This window comes from Pleurodeles waltl, chromosome 9, assembly GCF_031143425.1.
Source record: "Pleurodeles waltl isolate 20211129_DDA chromosome 9, aPleWal1.hap1.20221129, whole genome shotgun sequence".
In the NCBI taxonomy this organism is placed as follows: Eukaryota; Metazoa; Chordata; class Amphibia; order Caudata; family Salamandridae; genus Pleurodeles; species Pleurodeles waltl.
Window position 1 is genome coordinate 763,418,439 of NC_090448.1, and position 24,259 is coordinate 763,442,697.

Below are 24,259 nucleotides of genomic sequence, written 5' to 3' on the forward strand. Positions count from 1 at the left end.
ACCAATGACCTTTGACCTCCAGGTCCCCCAGATGAGCTCCCTCCCTAGAGTGGAGGCATCCGTTATCACTGTGGCCACTGGAGGTGGCAGCAAGAATGGCCTTCCTTGAGAAAGGTGGCCGACCGCAGCCCACCATCGAAGATCCGCTGCAGCGTCTCTGGAGATCCTTATTGATTCCTCGAGATCCCCTTTGTGTTGAAACCACTGCCTGCGGAGGCACCACTGAAGAGCCCTCATATGCCAGCGTGCATGAGTGACCAACAGAATGCGAGAAGCGAACAGACCGAGCAGACGAAGGACCTGGAGGACTGGAATGACCGCTCCATTCTAGAACATTGGAATCAACACCTGAATGTCCTAAATCCGCTGCGGCAGAGGAAAGGCCCGATTCAATGTTGTGTCTAGTACTGCCCCCTATGAACAGGAGGCTCCAGGTGATATTTGGGCACGTTCACCGAAAAACCCAGATTGAACTGGGTTGTCGACTGCCGCTGACGTGGCAGGAGCTCCGGAGACTTGGCTTTGATCAACCAATCGTCCAGGTAAGGGAATACTGCTATCCCCTTCCTTCTGAGCTCTGCTGCAACCACCGCCATCACCTTCGTGAAGACTCGAGGTGCTGAATTAAGACCAAACAGAAGGACCGCAAACTGATAGTGTTGCGATCTCACCACAAACCAGAGATACTTCCTGTGCGACTTGAGAATCGGGATATGAAAGTAAGCATCCTGCAAGTCGACAGACACCATCCAATCTCCTTCGATCAACGCCAAAAGCACCTGTGCTAGGATCAGCATTTTGAACTTTTCCTGCTTGAGGAACCAATTTAAAATCCTCAGGTCCAGGATTGGCCTCAACCGACCATCCTTTTTGGGGATCAGGAAATATCTTGAATAACAGCCCTGATCCCTCTCTTGCTCTGGAAGCACCTCTACTGCACCTTCGACAAAAGGACTAGAACCTCCTGTTGTAATAATAGGAGATGGTCTTCCAAACAGAAGGATGGGCGGGGAGGGATGGGAGGATGAAACTCCAGAAAGGGAAGAGTATAGCCTTTCCCCACAACATCGGTGACCCAGGAGTCCGATGTTATTGACTCCCACATGTGGAGAAACTGAGACAATCTCCTCCCTACAGGAGATGCATGTGAAGGAATTGATGGAGGGCTAAGGCTGCTTTCTCTGCTGCACCCCTCCGGAGGAGGAGGAAGAGGCAGAGTGCTGCTGGGTGGCCCCTCTGGTACGAACACTACCCCTTCCCCTATATGATCTATAGGGGTGAATAGAGGCAGCCTGCTGGCCGGTCTGCTGAAAATCTCCCTCGAAAGGAAGAGGCACGCCTAAACCCCCTGAACCTCTTGAATGCTCGTGAAGGAGTGTAGACGGAGGCCTGCAAGCCTAATGACTTTGCCGTAGCCCTACTCTCCTTGAACCGCTCCAAGGCAGAGTCAGCATTTGTCCCAAAGAGTTTATCCCCATCAAAGGGTAGGTCAAGTAGGGTTGACTGCACATCGGGAGAGAATCCTGAAGATCGTAGCCAGGCATGCCTTCTTGTTGCTATGGACGTGCCTATTGCTCTGGCCACAGAATCAGACGTGTCATATCCAAATTGGATAACCTGAGTTGCCGCTGCCTGAGCGTCCGTCAAAAGGTTCAGAACCTCCTGAGACAATCCAGGATGTGTCGTCTTGGCCTCGCCCATCAGGGCATAGATGTACCTGCCCAAGATACAGGTTTCATTCGTTGATTTCAGAGCCATGCTGCATGAAGAGAATGCCTTTTTTGCAGATTGGTCCATTCTCTTGGATTCCCTGTCCGAAAGAACCCCTGGAAAAGATCCTGGAGCTGTGTGGGAGGAACATGAGGCCTGCACCACTAAGCTCTCTGGAGTTGGATGTTTTGACAAGAAAGCTGGATCTCCAGGAGCCACCAGATACCTCCTTGCAACCGACCTATCCACCCCTCCATTATCGGGTCTACGAGTGCCTCATTAAATGAAAGAAGTGGCTCTGCCACAGCTGAAGAAGGGTGCAACACTTCAGTGAGAATGTTAGTTTTTATTTCAGCAGCTGGAAGAGGAAGGTCAAGAAAATCCTCCGCCTTCCTCACCACCGAATGGAAAGAAGCAGTCTCTTCGGTGTACTCCCCCAGAGATGCTAAGTCCCACTCCGGGGAAGTGTCCAACCCACTGGCAGTGTCCAAGCCCTGTAGGTCTCCCAGGGTCTCTGCAATCTCACCCTCTTCCAAGAGCTGTTTCTCGTATTCCTGCTCCTTAAGCGGCCTCAAAGCCAATCTCCTGGAGCGCATCCTGGCCTCAATTCCCAGCGTCGATAAGGCGTCTGCTGACGCCAAAAACCTCGGTCGGTGTCGACCCTTGGATTCATCCGACGCCGGATCCATCGGCACTGTAGGCTTCTTCAGTGTTGATTGAGGTTGTGGTGAACTCATCAGCACCGGGGCAGCAGACATCGGCGGCGTCACAGGCCTTCTAGGTGATGCCATCGGTACCGGCACTGAACCAGAACCTCCCGTGGGAAGGAAAGGCATGAAGGGCGTTGGTCTGTACGGAGCTGGAACACCCATGTCATATGCCAAAGGTCCTGAAGGTCCAGATGGGCCACCTCCCGGAGCCATGCTGGCAAAAATGCTAAACCTCGCATTTTGAAATGCGGCAGGGTCTGTACCTGGCGCTGGGAACGCCGGATATCCCTGTGGAGTCGGCGCCTGAGGTGACCCCGGCGCCGGTTCGGGTATCTCCGTCTGCTCCAGTGAAACTGACGGATCCTGATTAGGATCGACCTCAAAGACAGATAGAGGAGATGTAGGAGAAATAGGAGTCGTCCGAGGCGGAGATGTTACCGTCGGACTAACCTCCCATATCTTACTGCGTCGAGCTGATCGGTCCTTTCTCGACAGACGTCGTGATCCATGCCGGCGGCGGGAGTCTCGATGACGTCTGACGACCTCGAAGATTTAGAGGAAGACCTACGATGGTGATGTCTCTCCTTCTTCTTTGATTTTGCCAAGAATAACTTGGCCTCCCGCTCCTTGAGTGCTTTCGGATTCATACGCTGGCATGAACTGCACACCTCGACTTCATGGTCAGAACTCAAACACCACAAGCAATTTTCGTGAGGGTCTGTCACCCACATTTGGCCACCACACTCCCTACAGGGTTTAAAAACCGATAGACGTGGCTGAGACAAAGTAACACTCTAAGTGAAACAGTAGCTCCCTGGAGCCTCGAAGAAATAACTGTTACTCGAAGGCACGGAAAAAAGGGAACTGACGTCTGCACGCCGACGAGGACCTCTTATTGCCTGGATTATGTCATACGGCGTCGCGTGGGAGTTGGGCAATTGTGACATCATCATCGACGTGCAGAGCCAGAAGAAACTTTCAGTTGGATGCTGGCGCATGGGGAAAATTCATTAGGTGAGGAATCCAGGCGCACGATGATCTGAAAACCACGCAGTGCGGGTTGCGATCTCACCAGCCTCCGTCAGCGATGCCGCGTGTCGTTTCTCCAGCTCCATGCATCGATTCTTCGGTCGCATTACAGGCGAGCGTCGATTTTCAGCCGTGCATAGATTTTTCAGCCACAGATCGGAGTTGTGTCAATCTTTTCCCCGCACGGCGTTCTATGCGTAGATTTCTTCCTTTTAGGCTGCCAGCTTCTCCTTTCAGGGTCCCAGGAACTGGATGGGCACCACTTGACAGAGCAGAAGTCTCTCCAGAGACTCCAGGTGCTGGCAGAGAGAATACTTTGCTGTCCCTGAGACTTCAAACAACAGGAGGCAAGCTCTAAATCAAGCCCTTGGAGTTGTTCACAAGATTGAAAGCACACAAAGTCCAGTCTCTGCCCTCTTACTCTGGCAGAAGCAGCAACTGCAGGCTAGCGCCACAAAGCACAGTCACAGGCAGGGCAACTCTTCTTCCTCAGCTCTGCTCCAGGAAGAGGTTCCTCTTGGTTTCCAGAAGTGTTCTAAAGTCTGTGCTTTTGGGTGCCCTTCTTAAACCCAATTTCTCCTTTGAAGTAGGCCTACTTCAAAGAAAAGTCTCTCTTGAATGTGAAATCCTGCCTTGCCCAGGCCAGGCCCCAGGACACTCACCAGGGGGTTGGAGACTGCATTGTGTGAGGGCAGGCACAGCCCTTTCAGGTGTGAGTGACCACTCCTCCCCTCCCTCCTAGCACAGATAGCTCATTAGGATATGTAGGCTAGACCCCAGCTCCCTTTGAGTCACTGTCTAGTGTGAGGTGCAACCAGCCCAACTGTCAAACTGATCCAGACAGGGAATACACAAACAGGCAGAGTCACAGAAATAGTATAAGCAAGAAAATGCTCACTTTCTAAAAGTGGCATTTTCAAACACACAATCTCAAAATCAACTTTACTAAAAGATTTATTTTTAAATTGTGAGCTCAGAGACCACAAACTCCACATGTCCATCCGCTCCCAAAGGGAATCTACACTTTAATCAGATTTAAAGGTAGCCCCCATGTTTACCTATGAGAGGACAGGCCTTGCAACAATGAAAAACCAATTTTGCAATATTTCACTGTCAGGACATATAAAACACATTACTGTATGTCCTACCTTAACCATACACTGCACCATGTCCTTGGGGCTACCGAGGGCCTACCTTAGGGGTGTCTGACATGTAAGAAATGGGAAGGTTTAGGCCTGGCAAGTGGGTACATTTGACAAGTCGAATTTACAGTTGAAACTGCACACACAGACACTGCCATGGCAGGTCTGAGACATGATTACAGAGCTACATATGTGGGTGGCACAACCAGTGCTGCAGGCCCACTAGTAGCATTTGGTTTACAGGCCCTGGTGTACTTTACTAGGGACTTACTAGTAAATCAAATATGCCAATCATGGATAAGCCAATTACATACACATTTTTTAGAGGAGCACTTGCACTTTAGCACTGGTTAGTGTCCAGCACACATCAACAACCTGGGAAACAGAGGCAAAAAGTTAAGGGAGACCACGCCAAGGATGAAAAGTCTAACAGTTCCTTTCTGTAGTTACCTAATACCAGCAGTTAATGTTACCCATGTTTGTCAAGCACTGTCCAACTGTCTGAACAATAAATCATACAGGTGACAGTACTTTACTAAATCACGGGCTCCAGTCTGCATTGTATGTGTTACCCAAAACAAGCACTTGTCTCCACCATGTTTCCAAAGATTCCACCCTAATGTGGCAGGAACAAATTTGTTGACAATCCTTGTTAAAGTGTGGCTATCTGTAGTACACCCTACACTTCAGGGATGAACCCAAACCCAGGTACTCCTATATAGCTGTACATGAACACTAGTTCAGACTCATTCTAGCACTAGAGAGCCTTCAAACTACAAACATGAACAGGAAATTGACTGTAATACAACAATGATCAATCAGTTCTACAAGATCAATATAGGCTGTGAGGTCACATTAAACAATGTGACTTTCCAAACTGGTGGCAACTTACACCAATTCGTATGAAGTAACAACTACAAAAATACACCAGTCGGCTTGCAAATCCATCCACTTTTAATGTCTTTGATGCATTCAAATCTACAAATACATTCCCGTTAAAGTCAAACTCAAAAAACGGACTAAGAAATTAGAATACATTGACTGCAAAATCAATCCGTCTTGGAGCCAGAGCTGATGCATCAGCGGTGTGCTATTAAGGATTATAAAGTCGTACTTTTGTAGAAGGCGAAGAAAGGAGTGCAATGTGGCAAGTGTGTTTTACAATTATTTCCTGTTAAACATTGCTGCAAGCTCTAACCCTTATACAACCTAAAGAGCACACAGAGAGGACACATTTTTTCTATACTAATTTAGACAATTAAATCAATTGCTACAGACAGTACACTCTTCAATCAATGGCCAGGGGATTGGGGAGAGAGAGGCTCCAGTGTGTAGTTTCACTTTAAAGATGAATGTGAGAATTCATAACATCTGTTTGGTTGGGGAAAGATGGACTTGGTTTGTATTTGGTCTGAAAAGCCACCAAATATTCATAACTGCTTACAAGTGTTTCACGTGCTTGTGGCTTTATGATTTGTCAGAGCTTGATGCCTCTTCGAGTGCTTGGATATTTAGAGAGATATCACACAGAAGCACAGACTAAGATGATAATGTGCAAGTTTGTAGTAATCTAAGCCTACATTTTCAGTCGATATGCCCTCAGTTTCAAGAGTAGGAAAGAATTTATTAAGAAGCCAAATAACATGTGATGGTGATCATAGGTAATGGGAGTTTGAAAGAAGAAAAGGCCAATGCTCCAGACGGCAGGATCTATAAAGATGTTTTTCGTTCGTTGTATGAATGCACTCACAATAAAGATTTTCCAGTGTCCAAGTAACAGTATGGACTCTATTTTTAAAATAGAAAAAATAATTTTCAGTGGAATACAGCTTTATGCAGAAACCGAACAGACAAATGAATGCATCTCAAAAAAGTGGCAAAGATAATGAGCTACACATTTTCACAGCTGTGCTTAAATACTTATTACACATAAATATAGGTGGCCCAGTCCAACACCGACCCCATAGGAACCTGTGACTGGTTCCCAAATTATTACATTTCTGTAGTTGCCAGCTGCCCAAGTGAGGACACCATCCTTGGACAACATAATGTCAGGATAAGCAAAACCTTTTGGGAGAGAAAAGCATGAGCTAGTTGCAACAGATGCCAGAGAGCCTCCTTATTTCTAAGTTCCATTCTTCTTGTTGCAAAAAAAAAAGCCATTCTCATCACAACAATGAAAATACTACGTAACGTATTGTTGTGATCGCTGACCCCTCGGCTCTCAATGGGGCCAAAAATATCATTTATCTTGTGCCACTGTTATGGTTGTTTTCAGTGGTTCCGTTCAGTGCTATCTGAAGCGTTGCCCTTCACTGGAAAAAAATACCATTTTGTAGCAGCAAAGCTTGGAAACACGTTCATAAAACCATACGATGACAGAAACGAAAGCTGATAATGTCATCAATAAGCAAGAAAATCAGTCCACCAGTCTCATGGGCCCATTCTTACATGTACCTTTAGTTAAGCAAGACAATTCCTCAAGTGTGGGGGGTAATTCAAACAATTCACATGCAAAAAGGTATTATAATATAGTACAGAGGTCTTCAAACTGGGGGGCGGGCCCCCCTAGGGGGGCTCAAGTGATCTCTGAGGGGGCCCCCAGACTCTGGCCAAAAGAAGCATTTTATTACAGATAACAGGCCTTTGTTTTAAGCAGAAGCATGTTATTGCATTAAAACAAATATAACAGTACTTAACTGCACTGTTTAAATAGACATATTTAAACATTGCCATCTTTATAAAATAATTGTGAAAAATTCTGAAGGGGGGCGCCAATGATTTCTATTTTTCAACTGGGGGGCGTGGCTTTAAAAAGTTTGAAGACCACTGATATAGTAGGTATTAACATCTTGCTCCCTAGACTGCTGCAGTATATTAAAAAGCTGGAGGCACACTAATTAAAGGTATTTATATACAGGGACATTCATTATTTCTATCCAACCAATTATTAATGCCACAGATGTAGATTAATGTAATGTAATAGGTTTATATACTGTAGCATAGCCAACACATGTAGGTTCTAAGCCTTTACTGCTATACTTAATAAGGCTCGCTGTCACTATTCCTTTCTGAAGATACTTAATACCAGCAGTTAATGTTACCCATGTTTGTCAAGCACTGTCCAGCCGACTGAACAATATATTATTCAGATGATAGTACTTTGCTAAATCACAGGCTCCAGTTTGCATTGTATATGTTACCCAAACAAACACTTGTCTCAGCCATGATATCTACAAAGATTCCACCTTAACGTGGCAGGAACAAATTTGTTGACATTCCCTGTGAAAGTGTGGCCCACGCATATATCCAATGTTAATGATTCCAGTGCACTCTGTAGTTTAGCCAACGGGTACAAAACTTAAATGTTATAGCTTGCAGAAAGGTATCACCCAGTAATCCTGGGTGTGTAACCAAAAGCCAATAAGTGTGCTCTGCCTGTCCGACGTCGTGCCTCTTTGCACTCCTTCCGCGTTCCCCGAAAAGGTTACATCAATTTAAACCACTCTTATATCCGACGGTAAATTACTTGTGATTCCGAAGACATCAAAACTTCTTGCAAATGATTTGCTTCGTTTTATTATCATGATAATTCAACTGAAATTCTTCATTGTGTAAATCATGTGTTCTTCCAACAATAGTAACTTAAAACAGAAATTATTTTTGTCCCTCAAAGCATTTCGGACACTAGGTCCTTCATTAGGAGGAAGCTTTCACCATAGAACAAAAAAAGAGAAAATGAACAGAAATGTTCATATGGAGTAAGTTATGTAAAAACCGCTATCCATCAATGTTCGAAGATTATTAAGCATTGTTTACCCCTTATTTGGATTCTGTTTGTATTCCTGCGTCTGAGCAGAAAGGAAGAGAAGGAGAAATGTCTCTCATGTATGAAAAAAAAAATTAACATAGTATCAGATTGTGGCTTCTCTTCAAATTGTGTCTAAATATATGTAAATCTCCAGTACTCCCATAAGAAACCTCAAAAGGGGATGGTTCTGAAAAATGTATTTATCAGGATGAGTACAACAAACCCTGTGTCAACTGAACGTGATTCAAGAGTAATACTGAAATAGAGTTAGTCCATGTTTTCCAGACATCGTGAAAAGTAATCCCACGTAAACTGCGGAATTGGACAAGCTCAAACTGTGCGGTGCACTTAGAATAATCACCTCAAATTCGTGCCCATATGAAATCTAAACGAAAAGCAGAATAAGGTGTCACTAAAAAAAACCTGCTGTGATCCGTACTGATTTAGGTAACACTTACTTGTGAGCGGCCATGCATTCAACTATGATTACATGTAATGTTTAAAAGACAGCAGCGAGTATTTGATAAAAATCGTCAACCGTCAATATACATGCGAGATGATGTATTAGCTTTAAAACACACTTATGGTACCAGCAAAAGGAGACACTACACTGGCAGGCAGAGTGCACTTATTGGCCCATGCACATATAACATTACTGGATCAAGATTAGGTCAGCTAGCAATAAATGATTAATTGCAGGCAATCTCTGAATTGTCATCACCTATCTTCAAACACTGACTATTTCGTGAATAGGACAATCCATCATTTTGCTGTTTAAAACCCTATATTTTTTCGAAACAAGAAATTATTTGGATAACTTTCTTGCATTAGGGTGACACAACAAAGCTCAGAGAAAACATTAACAGAAAGACGGGAAACGAGCTAAGGGATGACAAAAAGAGCACTCTATGCATATTTTATTGTAGAAAATAGGTCTACAACAAAACACAGCTAATGCTGCTTTTTCTGTCGAAATTATGGCATGTAACACATCCCAGAAGAATTCACAAAAATGTTGGGTTAATCCTTTTTTAACATGATTTTTACGTCATGTGGTCTATAATAAGAATGCCTGTGACCTGAGAAGTCACCTTCTTGGGGAGATGCTTTAAAATATTTCAAGTTGTTAATAAAGTAGGGGATGTCAGACATTACTGAATGACCCACAGGCATATATATGCACCTTTGTCAATGGAGCCGATGCAGTATTTTGTGAGATTCATGATGCACCGACAGTTAGATTTTTTCTGAGAGTAAGAAGGAGCAGATAGTTTTGGTGTTGCAGCCCTTAGTTTGATGGTGTAGATCTACCCAAGTTTGCTCCATGTTTGCAGCTGACAGAGTAGTGACAGCTGTTTGGGAGATCTCAGACAAGAGGTCCTAGCAGCAGTTTGTTGAGGGAACACAAGAGGTAATTGATCCATCTAAGGTGGAGGGCACTGGGTAACGGACCACAAAGGGGGATTTTATGATGCTGCTTCTGCATCCCAGAAATTGAAGTTCTTTATTAAAAAATAATAATAGTCATGCGCTCTCCGTAAACTATAATAAAATTACCATTTTGGTACAAATATTTCCATGATGGGAGATTAATGAATGAAAGATTAATAAAACTGAAGCAAATTACTCAATGTATGAATAAAGGTAAGGATCTCTCGTGCTTATGAGCATCCAACCAGTTTGAATAATGCACATTTTTACACCCCACCCCCTCAAACACTGGAAAAGAGGCGGAAAAAATCCTCAAGAGAAGTGCTAGAGAAAGCTTCAGATAGAGTTTTTACACTACTAGCTGAAGACTGGTATCCATTTGGAATCATGTTTTCAAGGACAAAAAGCAGAAACGCCCAAGTTAGCAGTTAACCTTAGGCATTCCTAGTTTTCTGCCTAAAGAAGTATACCTTTGGTGGAAGCTAACAATTTTTAAAAATACATTGTATGTAGGATAGGAAGTGTCTACTATTGGAGTGGCAGATCACAAGTAGTCTTTCCCCAAAAGCTGAAAATGGTCTTGCAATGGAATGGCCGAAATTCGAAGTTGAGACATAACAAGACTGAGTCTGAATATTAGTTACCACTTCACCAATAAATCTGTACTGGAACGGATATTGAAACGAGCATTGACAATGCCAATAGGCTGGCTTTACAGGAATGTTGTATGTTAATGTGGAGCATTACAAGCAAACTACATGGGAATGGATATGTATTTAAGTGGAAGCAAACAACTGCACAATAATACTGGTGTAGGTTAAAAGGTCAAGTGACAGTTGCACTATGAAGCCAGACCTAAACATCCATGTAGATCAATGACTGCTCTCCTCCTATATGTGCTGCTGCCAGAGAAAAACACCATAAATTATCTAGTTATCTAAGACACTTTATTTGCATTACAATGTCATGTGTGTGCCCCTGAAAGTTCAAGCTCAGACAGTTGGATAAACAAAATAATCACAGCTGCATGGAGATCAAGCGTTTTCTGTTTTTTTTATGGAAGCACACAACGTCTGCCCAAACAAAACATGTACTCGTGGCTCCCAAAATGTGGGCAGAGCCAAAAGCACCTCTCCAGTGATGCTCACATAATTGCCTGGTAACAGCTACGCTGTTAAGCCAGACCATAAAGAAATACTGTCACAGGACAAGGGACATAGTGCACTGTAAATCACACTCACTATAACGGACATGAAAATTAGAGGCAAACAAATTACTGGCTACATCCAAACTTTCGACAAAACGAGTTCTATTAATTGGTTAGTTTGAAAAACACCTCTGCTCGAATTGTACCAACAGTGAAGCAACAGTTCCGCCAGTCGTCGTTGCCCCCAGTGTTGTCAAAATATAAGGGCGCTAAAAATAGGCACATTCTCATACTAATGGGGAACTAAACAGACTGCATCCAAGTGATCTCTTAAGGGGGAGGCACTTTCTAAGTTCAGTGTAACCAGGCCACACAGACTGCCACATTCAACAGACATACTATGGGACAGCTGCTATATTTCTTTCAGTAACTGGAGAACAGCGGTCAATCAGCTACATTTTCTGTGGGCCTGGAAGACATTGTCGTCACAAAGCTTTACTCCCAACACAGTCAGCTAGCCTAAGAGAAACATGATGTGAACGAAAATGTGGGATCTAATTCTGTCTAACACACAATCTACTCAATCATTGGACGGTTAAAACTATAGTGACATTTATGGATATAGACCCCACTGAACAACAAAGGAAAACAAACACAATGGATTAACCACTAACCAGAGGATAAATGGAAAAGAGGACTTAAGAAAAGAAAGTGTATGGAATGCACAAGAAAAAGGGATGTTAAACCTACTTATTGATTTGTAGAGTGAGAGAAAGCACTTACGGTATAGAGTTCTCCTTGTTGGTATGACACACAATGTAAATACATTACATTGTGACCAAGACTGCAGCTCAAATATGTATTCTGCATTGCGAATACGGAAAGACTTATCCCAACATCTTTGCTTCTGAGGATGCAAATAAGTTACAAAACACAATACTGGTTTCAGCAGAAATGACCCCTGTCCTAATAATGCTCACAGTTTGAAAGAAGCAGAGATTCACAATAATTACTTACTGAATGTACGTCACATTGTATTTGTTGCCAAAATCTACAGAGGCATCACAATAACAAGAGCAAACTCGAGTTTCTTCAAAAGTGGATTCAGAGCTGGAATGTTGTGCACAGCATAATATTTATGTAATCCAATCCAGAGAATGAGAAACACAAATTCCTGCAGAGATCCCACGCACCCGTTCAAGGCTGGGCCACAAACAGGTCTGGAAGTGCACACCACATCCTAAAGTGTGGACGCGATGCCTCCCAGAGATTTTAAAGGTATACAAGACCAGCAACCCTTAATCCAGCACAGTAGCATACCTTGTGCACATTGTTAAGAAATCTCTCACAGGGAATGCAGCCCTTCTCACTCTGAGTGTATCATGGTTAATACATGTCGAATTTCCTTCGCAATAAAAAAAAATATATATATTATATACACACACTTTTGTACAAATCTTCTGCAAAACTAAAAGCTGACATGGTGTCGATAACACGCACTTTTCATGCCAAACTCCAATATTTCTCCTTTTCAAGCAGAATTTAGAAACATTTTGTACTTGTCTACCATTCAAATGCATGTCTTGCAGAAAAAGTAATAACCACACTGCGCTGATAGAAACGCCAGGAAATAACCATATTGCTTATGATGATAGGTAATCTAAGAAGAGATTATTTTAATGACTGTGGGTGGGCGGTAAACTGGCGTCAAACACATAACAGCGCAGCGCACAAAATGGGATTTATTTTTAAAGCCCACGGGCTAGTGACAAATCTACTTTAAATGCTCATTTCACAATGTCATAATGAGGGGGCTTGCAACCACAACAGTCACTAATTGGAAAAGCGCTGACCAGACACCAGAAAAAGAGTTGGCAGCTCAACCTTTCATTGCTTGCCTTTCTCTGCTGTCAATGCGGCGGTAAAGGAAAACAGGGAAAACTGATACACCAGGAGAGCTTTCCATAGTAGTCTATTTCCCCCACCTCAAAAATGCTTATTTTCCCACTTTTGATGATTTACGCAGACACTGGGATACGTTAAATCTTATCTTCTTTGTTGCTCAAGAAAATCTGCAATTATATAATCTGCAAAGAAGACCATATAAGGAATATTTGTAATAAGCATCAGAAGATAACAGTTACCCCAAAGCCCGGACTCAAGCTTTGTTTACGAAAGCAATTCAGGCCAGAGAGAACCAACTAGAAACAATAGTATCCCAGCAGCTTTCAGATTCCTTGCATCAGATTCATAATCTCGGCTAAGGAAAATATCGAGCGTGAGAAACAGCACGTCTGTATCTGGGTACCCTTGGTACTAGGCAAGCGACACAAAGCTGTTGCTTTGTGAACAATAACCATACCACAGCATCAGAAGTTGGAGGATTTGATGTTCATGCTTCATGAAACGGCAGGAGAAACAAACATTTTGCAGCAAGGCTGGGCAGGAGTAGGAAGTGTTCCACACCTGTGGATGGGCAGATGTCACCAAGGTTCCTTGTCCTACTTCGAATAATAAACTCACTAAAATGAAACAGGAAGTGCAGCTATCTGCATGGGTCCACTCTGTGCCTTCTTGATGACAAGCTAAGAAAGCGCCTTCTGATGTGCCCCAGGTACAAGGAACTAAAGCAACCCAAGAAACTAAATAAACATATATGTCGCACCAGTGTCTTTCCAATACCAGTTGGTCCAGAAAATCAACAGTAGCAGTTACCCATCAAAGTGAGAAGAAGCTCCTTTATAAGGTGAAAGAGATGTAGTTTAGGAGCTGCATTTCTGAAGTCCGACTATGATGCACTGCTGGAAATTCATACTGCAGTGTCGAAAAAAGAAAAACACAGCACACTCCTTAAGGAACTGCAAATAAATAATTGTAGTTCTGCACCAGTCTCACCTATTGTTAATTTTGGGCAGCAGTTCTGGATATCTGATGGTGCAGTAGGCCAGAGGACAGATGGCCACTATAAAAGGAATTTTGGGTCCAGTAGAGTGCTCACTGTTCAAGCGCGAAGTGCAAGGCTTTGCTCGTAATCTCAGTTGGATGGGAGGATCTGTGCAGAGATTTGTGATAAAACAGAAAATAATGCTTGAAGTACTCCATAGCATTCTCACTAGTGATGTTGAAAGAAGCACTGTTGTGGTGGTGAGTCCCAGGCTTCTAAGCATGGTGGTACAGTAGAAGTATATGCTGTATGTTTTCTTCTGTCCAACCATTATTTCCTCAAACATTATCTCTGTCTCAGCGAAGATGGTCAATTACCGTGGTGGTATACTCAACCAGATACATTGGTTAGTGATTGCCATTGAGTAGATGGATCTTCACAAACTTTCCCACGGTATCTAAGCATCCAGGCCAAGAAGTGCTGAAGCAGGGAATGCAGACTGCACAGAGGAAAGGGGTTTACTACTGATCAAAGGAAAACGATAACAAGGCATTAACCACAAAGACAGAACGTAAGAACGAACGACTTTATAACAGAAAATTCAGTAACAACATAATAGCAAGCAGAATGGGTCGCCTTAAGGAAGATGCGTGGATAAATACATTTTACAGTTATAATGAGTAAGAAATAGACCAGTTCATTAGTTTGCACCCTCTACAAGACACTTTAATACAAAATATTATAAATCTGCTATGGCAACCACCATAAAATAATACATTGGTAGGAAAGTATCTGTAAAAGGTAAAACACATGGCGATTATATACCAACATGGATGTGCTTTTAATTACCACTGTAATGTGTGTGCCTTGACAATTACCCAACACCATCCACATCAAGAAAATGAGGTGCGGGGATTACTAGGCATAACCATGCGAGGAACATCACAAGAGTGACCTTCTCTGGATAGTTTTAACATAACATGAGCATATACTTCTATCCTTAAGTATTATGAATGTGCACCTTACAATCTTATGCCTCACAACTGAAGCACCAAATCCACCGCAATATGACTAGAGCACCTCTCTGTCCTTTATACACAACACCTCTTACCAAGATGTGACTTTAAACATTCTCTCAGCCAAACGTACAAAGCAGGCTATAGCCTCTTAATCAACAGTACTGGACAGCAATTCGGAGCCATACCAGTGATATGAATACCCTACAATGTTACAACACGCAATGTTGTAAATTTTGCTTATGCACCTGAAGAAAAAAATACAATTCTAAACAAATCAGAATGGGCTATTGACAAAGAAGTCAAAAACATATGGAGTTAAGATTCGCTCGTGAAACTACAGATCGCTATTGTAGCTTGAAAACAACCGAGTATTAATATCAGCCTTATTATTATAGAAGTGATGTGAATAAACACTGCCTTTTTTTGTTAAATCTAATCAACTGACATAATTTCTTAGTTATGAGTTTATCAAGAATGTCACAGAAGAAAAGCATGCTGTATATCATGCACAAAACGAAACTAAGTTAAAAACCAGTTCCAAAGTGGGGGTGCGCTTCTCAACAAGGAATTAAACTATTATAAAGTGGACCTGTTACACGCCATCAAATTTCAGAGTCCCAGTAGCCAGCACGGTTGTCACATAAATCCCATCACTTTGAAGCCAGAGAATGAAAAGTAAACACCAAGCTCCCTGGAAGATAGAGCCTAACATCTGACCTCTGTCTTTGAATGCACAGCAAATGTGACAAGATAAGAACACGATCTAAAGGCCTGTTAACAGAAAGGGAGCACTCGGAATGATACTATAAATAAGGTTTGGTCGACATAAGGGACAAACTCGAGCTGGACAACCTAAAACAAATAAAGTCAGCAAATGCATGTGAGTTACTAACCAAAACGCCAATGATAAACAACGGCAAAATGCATTCCCAGGGAAGCTTTCCAAATGTCCCCAAGATGTTGTTAGCAAACCAGACATCTGCACTGTCTGGGAGGCTTCAACCTAAAAAGTATGAGAATAGAATAGCTTCCTGTGGGAGACCATACTAGGGGAAGACTAACCATATGTCACTGTGACATTCTTCCAACAATACCTACTGTTGTCAATCAAACTAGCCCTGACCTCCAGGAGTGATACCAGTGAGATGCTTGCAGATCAACCCTAAACTTGGAGACAGCTATCAAATGAGAGAAAAACAATCAGTAAAGCAAGGCCTTCAAACCACTTAAGAAAAATCAAGTGTTTTACATGCATCGTCTCAGTTCTCACACCGGGGCGAAAAGCCAAGGGAGAGAGAGGAAATATAAGAAGTAGAAGAGAAAGCTTTGTATCTGGCTATTGGCCACATACACCATAGTCATTGCCAGAACTCCCAATAAACAGTGCAAATTGTGTACATTCTCAGGATTCTCTGAACCCTCTCGTTAGAGCAAAACAACTGGACAACTTCAAATATATTTTTTTTTTAACAAACTCTTGGGTGAGATAAAGATTCGGAATGAGCATCTTCTCATTATGAGAGAGCCAAAATGTTCTTGAATATACTTTCATGCATGAAAACATTGCTTCATGAGGACAGGCTCACCAGTATGTTTCAATGAAAAACTCAAACTGCTTTGTATCCAACTTCATCTGCGACACGTGCAGGTAAGGCAACAAGTTTATTGTTGGGGAGGAGGGGGCAGTAATGTAGAGAATCAATGCTCCATTGACCAAAATCACAAAAGGAATAACTGTACAAGATTAGTCAATCCAAAATCCCTGGAGATAGGCACTAAAATATGAACATCAGGTGAACCGGTGCACAAAGAAAGGCGTAAATAAAATTCTGTGAGAGAAGGTTCATCTACCTTAAGACAGCTCTGATAAAGGACCCCTTTCTACCATCACCCAAAATACTAAGCACGAACACACAAGTAAATCACACAAACAAACCTTTCCTATCTGAAACCCCTCCTTTTGTGTATTTTAATTACTTTCTTACCATTTATGTTTCACTGTAATTTGCATTGTCAATGCCATTTAAAGGTTTTCATTTTGAGTCACGCATAAATTAAGCAACCAACGAAGTAAACAATTTGCTTTTAGCAATCAAAGTTATGAACTCGGCAGGCCGTTCTTATGTACTGTTGGTCCAAAAGAGAGAAATTCACAGCCTGCAATACAAATAATTTTACATCGCACCTTTGGAGCAAAATGCTTATCTGTGATGAGCACTCTGCTGCCCAATATTTCCCATACTTAAGGTGGGAAAAATCTAGCTCTTGAAATGCGTATTACTGAAATGGTACACGGGTAAATTTGAAATAGGTTATTTTGTGAAACATCTGTTAAACCTTGCCGCTATATTTTGCAATTCTAAAGTGCGCCCAACTGATTCTGGGTAACTCCCAAACATGTGATTAGTGAACCCGAAATGCCTGTAAATCTTGTTAGGCGCTCATACGACCATTCCCGAATTGCTTTTGCACATATTAAACTTTTTAAACACATAAGTATACATTCTGGGAAATTGTGATCATGTGACCATTTTACTTCCCGTGCTGGCACGTAACCTTCTTTTTCATCATTGGGACCTCCAGCTGTGTACACTGTCCAGTTACACTCAACTCAGCCCCTTATCACAAGGGCACACCTAAGGGCATGCCACACATCGACCCCCTTATTGGTCACTCAGCCCCAACCGCAGTGCAAGGATGTGCTCAGATCCAGAAAAGCCCCACTGGGCTGGGTGCACTGTCCAACGCCCCCTCAGACTGAGACACGGTAAGCATCCTCTGCTTCTCACCCGGACACACACATTTCTCCATCAGGACAGAAGACTCTCTTTCACCCCCTCACCTCGGCACGCAGCTGGGCGAGCTTCGGTCCACCTCCCAGGTTGCATAAAGGTTCATCTGCACAGGGCGGCCCAAGGGCACGGGAGGCTGCCGTGGAGCCGGTGCAGCGGCGGCCCCGCCGGAAGAGACTGGAGCCCCTGAGCCCCCACTGCGGTCCGCCATGGGGGCGACCCTCGGCAGTCGCAGCCTCAACCGATGGGGTGGCGATTCACGCTCGGCACACAAGTCCCGCGCAGTCCGTCAAGCTCAGAAACAGCTGTCAGCGAGGACACAAGCCGTGCGGCAGTTGCCCCGCGTGCCTAGGCTCGCGCCAGCTACAGCCAGAAGATACCTATGTCCCACTCTTCCCTCTGTCACTGCAGCTGCAAAGCACCTTCACGCTCAACCACTCCGACTGCGGGTGCGTCAGCCACACCCCCATTGGCTGCAAGAGTGGTCCAGAGCAGCGTCGGGAACGCCTTCTAAGCTGTCACAAAACTTGACAGGCAACGGAGGCTGACGCCAGACTTGTGTATTGCGCATGTGCGCTGGGGACTGCCATCTTGTGGCCAGGCAAAGCGTCTGTGCATTATTTCCATTCAGTTCAGGGGAACAGAACATTATTTTGCCTGGCTCAACCAGCCTCACGAAGAAAACAGTAAAAGGGGACTTTCATCTATTACATTTTTGAAGATCTGTAATGCAGACTTTCATTTAATCGAACCGAATTAAAACATGGAGATGGGCCAGTGTTAAATTGGGAACGTGTTAACCAAAGCTGCTATAGAGACACTTCGAAAGTATTGATGCAGGAGAAACGGATGTGCCCTGTTTAGTTCTAAGGCGGCCATCTTTCACATCGTCCCAGAACAGATTGAGTAAACTAAAAAAATTTCAAGACATGGCAATGCCACGTGGTTGTACAGTAATTTTTTTTAAAAGAACGCTATATATATATATGACTTGGCTTCTCATTTTCAGAGTGGTGATTTTACGTTATCGCACGACTATCCCTTCAATAGTACTACTTTGCCCTGCGCATCTCCACCATGTCACAACACTGCCACAAGACAAAGCACAGTACAAAACAATATGCCAGTCTTCTGTAAATCTAACACTCTCCAAATTTCATGTTATGCTGTCACAAAACCATATTTCATTCAGTACTGTACTATCTCCAGTGACACAGACATTATGGTGCAGGGACAAACATCAACTTCATCAGCTATTTACAAGGAGATGTATAGGAGAATAAGTGGCATAACGGAACTTAAGACACCCCCTTTGCCAAAAGGCGATTTCACTTCTTTTTGCTGGCCTCCTTAGAAAAACACTGGCCACACTTGTAACAACTGGCTGATGTGGCAATTCTGCCTGCAAGATATGTTGAGAGGATCACACACAATCACCACCCTCCTCCTTGGGTGGAGATGCCTTAACGAGGCCACAGAACACACAATATGAAGAGTAGTTTCACCAGTACAGTTAGCTTGAAAGGAAAAAGAGATAAGTAATGATAATAGCATCGTCTGTAGTCAGAGAGCATGGCACACTGAAAGTCAATTTAAATGGTGCCAGGGCCGGCTTTAGGTGCCCTGTGCGACAGTTTATTGTGGTGCCCCCCGCCCCATGACCTCCTCCTCGGTTTCACTCACTACCACCTGGCAAATGTGCCCCTCATCTCTCCATCGCTCCCCTTTCACAAACATTCATGTGTTTTAAAGTACTTGTAAAGGCTGGCTTTACTAACCCACTCAGCTAGCCACTTAAAATATAGGGGCATATTTAAGAATACCTATCGCCAGTCTAATGCCACTTTAGCGTCATTTTTTTACGCTAATGTGGCATTGGAAGGCCAAAAACGCCATGCCATATTTACAAAGTGGTGCAATGCATGCATTGCGCCACTTTGTATTCCTTTGCACTACATTATGCCTGCGCCAGACATAATGTACGCAAAGGTGGCATTCCCCCGTTAGGGGGCGTCATTTTTTTCCGGCACTTTTAAATTAAAAGGAGGCTTCCATTGGTTACAATGGGACTCTGGGTGCTTTGCAGGATTAGCATCAACATTTCTTTATGCTAATCCTGCAAGCGCCGGACTAGCATTAAAAAAGTCTGACGCTAGTCCCTTAACTACCGCCATGGTGAGCCGTACATTAAACATGACGCACACATGGTGCGTTGGGGGGGTGCTAAGGGACGCAAGAAAAGTGGCGAGCACTGTGTGTAGCGCCACTTTTTTCAAATATGCCCCAAAGGGCAGTGCTTAATTTGTGCTTGTTGTTTCCGGTTTTTGAGTGCCGGCGCTTATTTTTCTGCTTCAAGCATCTACTGCGAGAAAAAGACACACATGGGAACAACAGGATTAGCGTAAAAAATGCTGATGCTAATCCTGCAAAGCACCCATAGGCCCATTGTTACCAACAGAAGCCTCCTTTTAACGCCTGCTCTGAGCAGGCGTTAAAAGTGTTGGAAAAAAATTACGCAAAGAAATCTGTCAGATTTCTTTACGGCATTTTCTTTGCCCCCCCCAACAGCGGAATGCCACCTTTGCATACATTATGACTGGCGCTAGCATAATGTAGCGCAAAGAGATACAAAGTGGCGCAATGTATGCATTGCGCCACTTTGTAAATATGACACTGCGTTTTTGGCCTTCTAACGGCACAATAGCGTAAAAAAATGACGCTAAGGTGGTATTAGAATGGGGCTAGGGACTCTTAAATATGCCCCTATATTTTAAGTTGCTAGCTGAATGGATTAGTAAAGCCAGCCTTTACAAGTGCTTTAAAACACACGAATGTTTGTGAAAGGGGAGCGATGGAGAGCTGAGGGGCACATTTCCCGGGTGGTAGTGAATGAAACCGAGGAGGAGGTCATGGGGTGGGTGGCACCACCATAAACTGTCGCACAGTGCGCCACCAGTCCTAAAGCCGGCCCTGTCTAACACTATTGTTTCACACCTGATACACACTATCTCTGATTCGTAATGTCTAACCCAGTTCTTTGCCTTACTCTTTGTTTTTCTTCCTCTTTAATTTTTTATTCTTCCTTTCTGCTTCTCATGCCTTTCCCTAACAGTTTTTTCTTGCCTCTTTTTCAATTTCTTTTTTACTTGCTATAATTGTTTATACCAACTTCAGTTTTTTTCTCTTTCAATTTCTTCTCCTATATATCCTTTACTTCTTTTTCTTTCCCATCTACTTTCCTATTCTTTACATTGCCCCCTTTTCATCTCACATTACTTCTTTCTCTCCACTTCACTGTTTATCTACATTGCTCCCTCTTATTTTTCGCTCTCATTTTCCTTATTTATCTTTCTCTATCACCTTGCACAGTTAATACTGCCCATTCAACCAATAAATAATAAGGGCCTAGGAAACAGTTTTCACATCAAAACAACTCCCAGGTATGGCACAAGATACTTGGGTGGTGGAGGGTTGATGATCCACAAAAACATGTCTGCCATGCTATGCCCGTAAAGCAGACCTGTCAAAGTGGAAGATCAGTCTTCAGAAATAAGAAACATATGTTTGCCATGTGCAGGGAGGGTTTTACCAGTGTGTAGGAGATATTTTAAGAGCATTTCTTTTGGGGACCACCACTCTTTACATGGTAGGACTACACAGACAGGACGTCAGCAGAAAGCTACCCTAAATTGTTCAAAACGCTCTAATCTTTTCAGCAGCATCAGCTCTGCCATAAAAGTTGCTTCTCATGGCAGAACTGATAGTCCAAACTCAGTTGTCATGCCCATAGGTGACCATAAGCGAGTAGGTGGGGGGTCCACTAATTCCTACCGCAGGGTTGCTGAGAACAAAGTGGAAAGAGAGACCATAGACATCACTTTAGCACTTCATGAGAATGCAAAAGCAAAAACAGCACCAGAGCAGGGTTGTCCTTCAGTTAATATTTAGAGCATCAGCAGAGGAAGCTTCAGCTACACACACAGCAGATCCTGCAAAGGTAGCACCATTGAGCTCTACGCACAAAAGAATGTAGCAAATGGCGCCCCACTTAGAGCAGGGGCATCATTAGTAGTAAAGTTTTCTTCTCACGATAGGGACAGCCCATGAAGATGTTGTGAAAGCTTCTTCAACACAAAACAATTTCCATATAGAAAACAGGAGTGCAAGTTTTCAGCACACAGAAAAGTCCGAGCAAGGGACGTAACTGTAAAAACCAACTTCACATACAAAAGATATATCACAAAAGTGACAGTGCAATCACCACTTACAAAACAGGTACAGCAGGGAAAGCAATTGTACAGGCTTCAGTTTTGCAAAACATGTACAGTATGCGAAGACGTTCTGCAAATATCCCACACAAACATGTTGAGTACTGAAATCAACTGCTCAAGCTCAGGCTATGTCATACGAAACAGTTATGGCATGAGACGCAGCAGTGCATTAATTTGTCATAAACACCCAGAGGACAGCTGATTAGGCTGCCTTTAAAAAAACATGAAAAGCAGGGGAAGCTGAAATGTAAGCCTTGCTCATCCAAACCATCTACAGATCAGTTAACCAGGTCAAGTCTAAAGTTTTAAAGAGGTACACTTCCCTACATATTCTTGATAAATGGCAAAATGGAAACTCAGTAAAGGGATAGATGTGCACAGTTGTTTCGTGTTTTTTACAACACAATCTTTATTCCGACCAGAATCATGATTGACACACAGTAGCGGCATACCAGGTTTAAATGTCATATACAAGGCATCGAGACATACAATATATAGAAACACATCTGATCAGACCTACACCATTAAGTGGTTCATGCCAAATTGATGCTGTCAGTCTATCTAGGTTCTTAATAAAAATACGGTGCAAGCTCGAATTTTGAACCCCGTGCTCCAATGTAAAAACACGATCCATTAATTCCTAAATACAAAGCAGTGTTGGCCAAAATCCAGAAATGGCAGAAGGAGTCACATGTGACATGGGGTCATGTGGCATATTGGAACTAAATAATTTCATGAAATGTGCCAGGAGCTGATCCTTAAATGTGCCAAAACTACAAATCCAAAAATAGCTACATTGAAAGTAACATCAAGTACAATTGAATGTTAATGTTGAAAGTATATGTTTTTATTCCAGCAATCGTGGTAGACACATATTGGCTTCTCAGTAATCTAAAGGATTACAAATGCATTTAAATATAATTTTTAGTTTGCAGAGTACATCGTTATATGAGCTGCAGTGCTGTGAACCGGGAACGTTTTGTAATTCACTCTTCCCTGATCCCATCTGCCAATTATTGTAATTCACAACAAAAAAAAAAACTATAGTTAGCAGGAAGCACTTTGGAAAGAATGTTGACAGTGGCCTCACAACTGAACGCTGCTAGATCTGGGTGTCCGTTCGTTCTGGCCACAATCACTCCACTCTCTGAAACAGGCTGCAGAGAGAGTGGACGACCTTCAATAGGCCCCAGGAATTCCCAGTGCATGTGAAATCAGTGGCTGAAAAAGTATAACCAACCCTGCTGATCGAAAAGGCTGAAGGGACTGAGTGGGTTGCACAAAACAAGGCCTCAAATGGGCAGGCCCGCACCTCCTCTGAAAGACAGAAGCCTAGAATTATCTAAACCCTCTCATCACATTCGAGAGGCTCAGCTGAGGCCTGCTCCTGTTGAAAGTGTTTCTTTTGTGCAGATGGAGTCTCCATAAGGGAGAAGAGCCTTGTGTTACACCCTCGAAAGTGAATTTCTGAATGAAACATATCAGTAACAGCACTAAACAGCAGCATTGATCGCATTCATTGTATTATATTGTAATTGCATTTGTCTAGCGCTTACTACCTCCGTGGAGGCACTGAAGTGTTTTATGGAGCGCGCTACACCAAAATCCTCGACTAGTTGTTAATCCAATTGATATTGGTTATTCCAAGTTATTTGAATTAGTTTTGTATTCTCAAAGAAACCATTCTATGCATTAACTCCAGTGTCTTAGTAGGAGATAAAATAAGCATTTGCAATGCAATGGGTCTCGCATTTGCTCGAGTTAGAGCTGTTAGCTGAGTAAATTCCTAACTGGACTTTTCTTGCCACATAAATTGAAAATTAAAGTAAAGCAGTTGACATAAGCAAGCCGATTCAAAGCGCCACGGCCGCCATGAGCATGAGCGTGAAGGAGAGACACAAAAGGAGAGACAAGTTCGCTCGCAGTCATAGGTATTGTCAAACGGGCAATTATGCATGTAAAGGGGTCAATGGCCAAGGTGGTAACAAAACTGCCCAAGGAGGGACAAACTGAAAGCATTTACCAATGATAACAAAGGTTTTTTTAAAGGCAAGCCCATGAACGAATGATAGTGATGGGCTGCAGTGGGCGTGGTTAAAAGCCCACAGATAGATTACAACAGGCCAGAGCACTTGCACGCTCTACCCTAAAAAGGAGTTAGACATGATCATTAGTAATCGGTATGTGAGTTAATGCAAAAATCCTTATCTTTGGAGGCGTGAATAGATAGGATCGAGGAAATTAATTGCTGTTACATTGCAGGGCTTTGACTTCTGTTGCAGGGTCAGGAAATAAAAGAACGACCCAACTCTG

The 24,259-nt window shown here is 43.1% G+C and overlaps 1 protein-coding gene across 3 annotated transcripts in view; it reads right to left on the minus strand.

The window, feature by feature from the left end:
• Positions 1-18,192, minus strand: part of PACS1 (phosphofurin acidic cluster sorting protein 1) — a 1,571,500-nt gene extending 1,553,308 nt beyond the window's left edge. Inside the window, exon 1 of one of the 3 annotated variants that reach the window (XM_069207928.1) lies at positions 17,726-18,192. In XM_069207928.1, coding sequence (XP_069064029.1) covers positions 17,726-17,886 — 161 coding nt within the window. In that variant the 5' untranslated portion in view covers positions 17,887-18,192. The remainder of the gene's footprint in view (positions 1-17,725) is intronic. The other 2 variants (XM_069207930.1, XM_069207929.1) reach the window with 2 other exon arrangements.
• Positions 18,193-24,259: the final 6,067 nt, after the last annotated feature.